Here is a 1,250-nt window from a genome sequence, read left to right on the forward strand (position 1 = left end):
CTATATAAATCCAATCCATTATTATTATTAATCAGGATGTATGCATTACCTTGATCGGTAAGCATCTGCTGAGCATTGCTTCCTGTCCTCCGCCTGCAAAGAGAAGCAAGAATTCAAGAATTGGGGTTGAAAAAAACAAAACAAAAGCCTAACATGACTTGCAAGATAATATTTGATATGCGGTGCCATTAAGGTCCGTCCACACTGGAAGTGCTTGGTTTCTTGTGCATTGCTTTGAAACTGAGGGCTGGTTGCAGATATTCGAGGCTCCAGTTGTCAGGAGTATCCTGTGCTCTCATTGGCAGTTGCTTCAATCGCTTAGCTGGAAGTGCCACACAAAATGTGAGAAAAGTTTATCTCAGGTCCTGGCCGCTTCATGTTGCCAGCAGTTATTTAACCTGTAGTCACTTGTAGTCAAATGTGATCACTTTCTGTGGTCTCTGGTGGGCACATTGCTGCAAAACATTTCCGGTGTGGCCGCAGCGTTAGTTTACTCCTGTTACACAGATGTTTTTTAAATATTTCGATGACAGATCACCTCTTATTCTGGTTGAACTTGCACCTGCAGTGGCCGCCTGAAGTGAGAGAAAAGAAGCAAAGATGACTGCGTGCCTTTGATGGAGTCTATTTATAGCTGTGCATATATTTGTATAATGCATGTATCTGTGAGTATTTTGCCACTTACTGAGAAGGATGGTGATGCCAATGAGACAGAGAACGGCAGCTAGGATGAGGCCTCCGACACGCAGTCTGTGATAGTCTGCACGAACACATCATGTTAGCCATTAGACAACAACAACAACTTGAAGTAAAAAAACTAGTCAAACAAAAGGTCAAGACTGAAATCGATGCACCAACAAGTAAATAAATATTATAGACATTTACCCAACAATATTTATATTGCATTCTTCTTTTATATAAGAGTGCAACAATCAATATAAGGCATCATCTTCTTACTTTAATCAACTGACATAAGACAGTAATAAATTTACAGATAATTACCAAAGGTGAAGGGGTCATCTTCCGCTGTAGGAACAGAAATAAAGAGGATCAGTTAAAAGCAGACACACGGGAAACATTCAGAAACATCTAAGTAGTGTTATCATCAGTGGTATTATCAGAGTTACTGAATCGTGGCATGCCTAAGTGTCAGGAGGACAGGTTTCAAACATTAGGCTCTATTGAATCTGACATCCAGGACTGTACTTACCGTTCTGTTCTTCTGCGAACACCAGGGACACAACTGCAAG

The 1,250-nt window shown here is 40.7% G+C and overlaps 1 protein-coding gene across 2 annotated transcripts in view; it reads right to left on the reverse strand.

Moving 5' to 3' along the window:
* The window catches only part of fxyd3 (FXYD domain containing ion transport regulator 3), an 11,504-nt gene that overhangs the window by 2,436 nt on the left and 7,818 nt on the right, over positions 1-1,250 (reverse strand). Inside the window, exons 3-7 of one of the 2 annotated variants that reach the window (XM_013913392.1) lie at positions 1,211-1,243; positions 1,003-1,026; positions 686-760; positions 539-575; positions 50-93 (exon numbers count right to left, since the gene is read on the reverse strand). In XM_013913392.1, the coding sequence (XP_013768846.1) occupies positions 50-93; positions 539-575; positions 686-760; positions 1,003-1,026; positions 1,211-1,243 (213 nt within the window). The other variant, XM_013913393.1, reaches the window with a different exon arrangement.

This window comes from Pundamilia nyererei, unplaced genomic scaffold, assembly GCF_000239375.1.
Source record: "Pundamilia nyererei isolate P.nyererei 1_Seehausen unplaced genomic scaffold, PunNye1.0 scaffold00129, whole genome shotgun sequence".
Lineage (NCBI taxonomy): Eukaryota > Metazoa > Chordata > Actinopteri > Cichliformes > Cichlidae > Pundamilia > Pundamilia nyererei.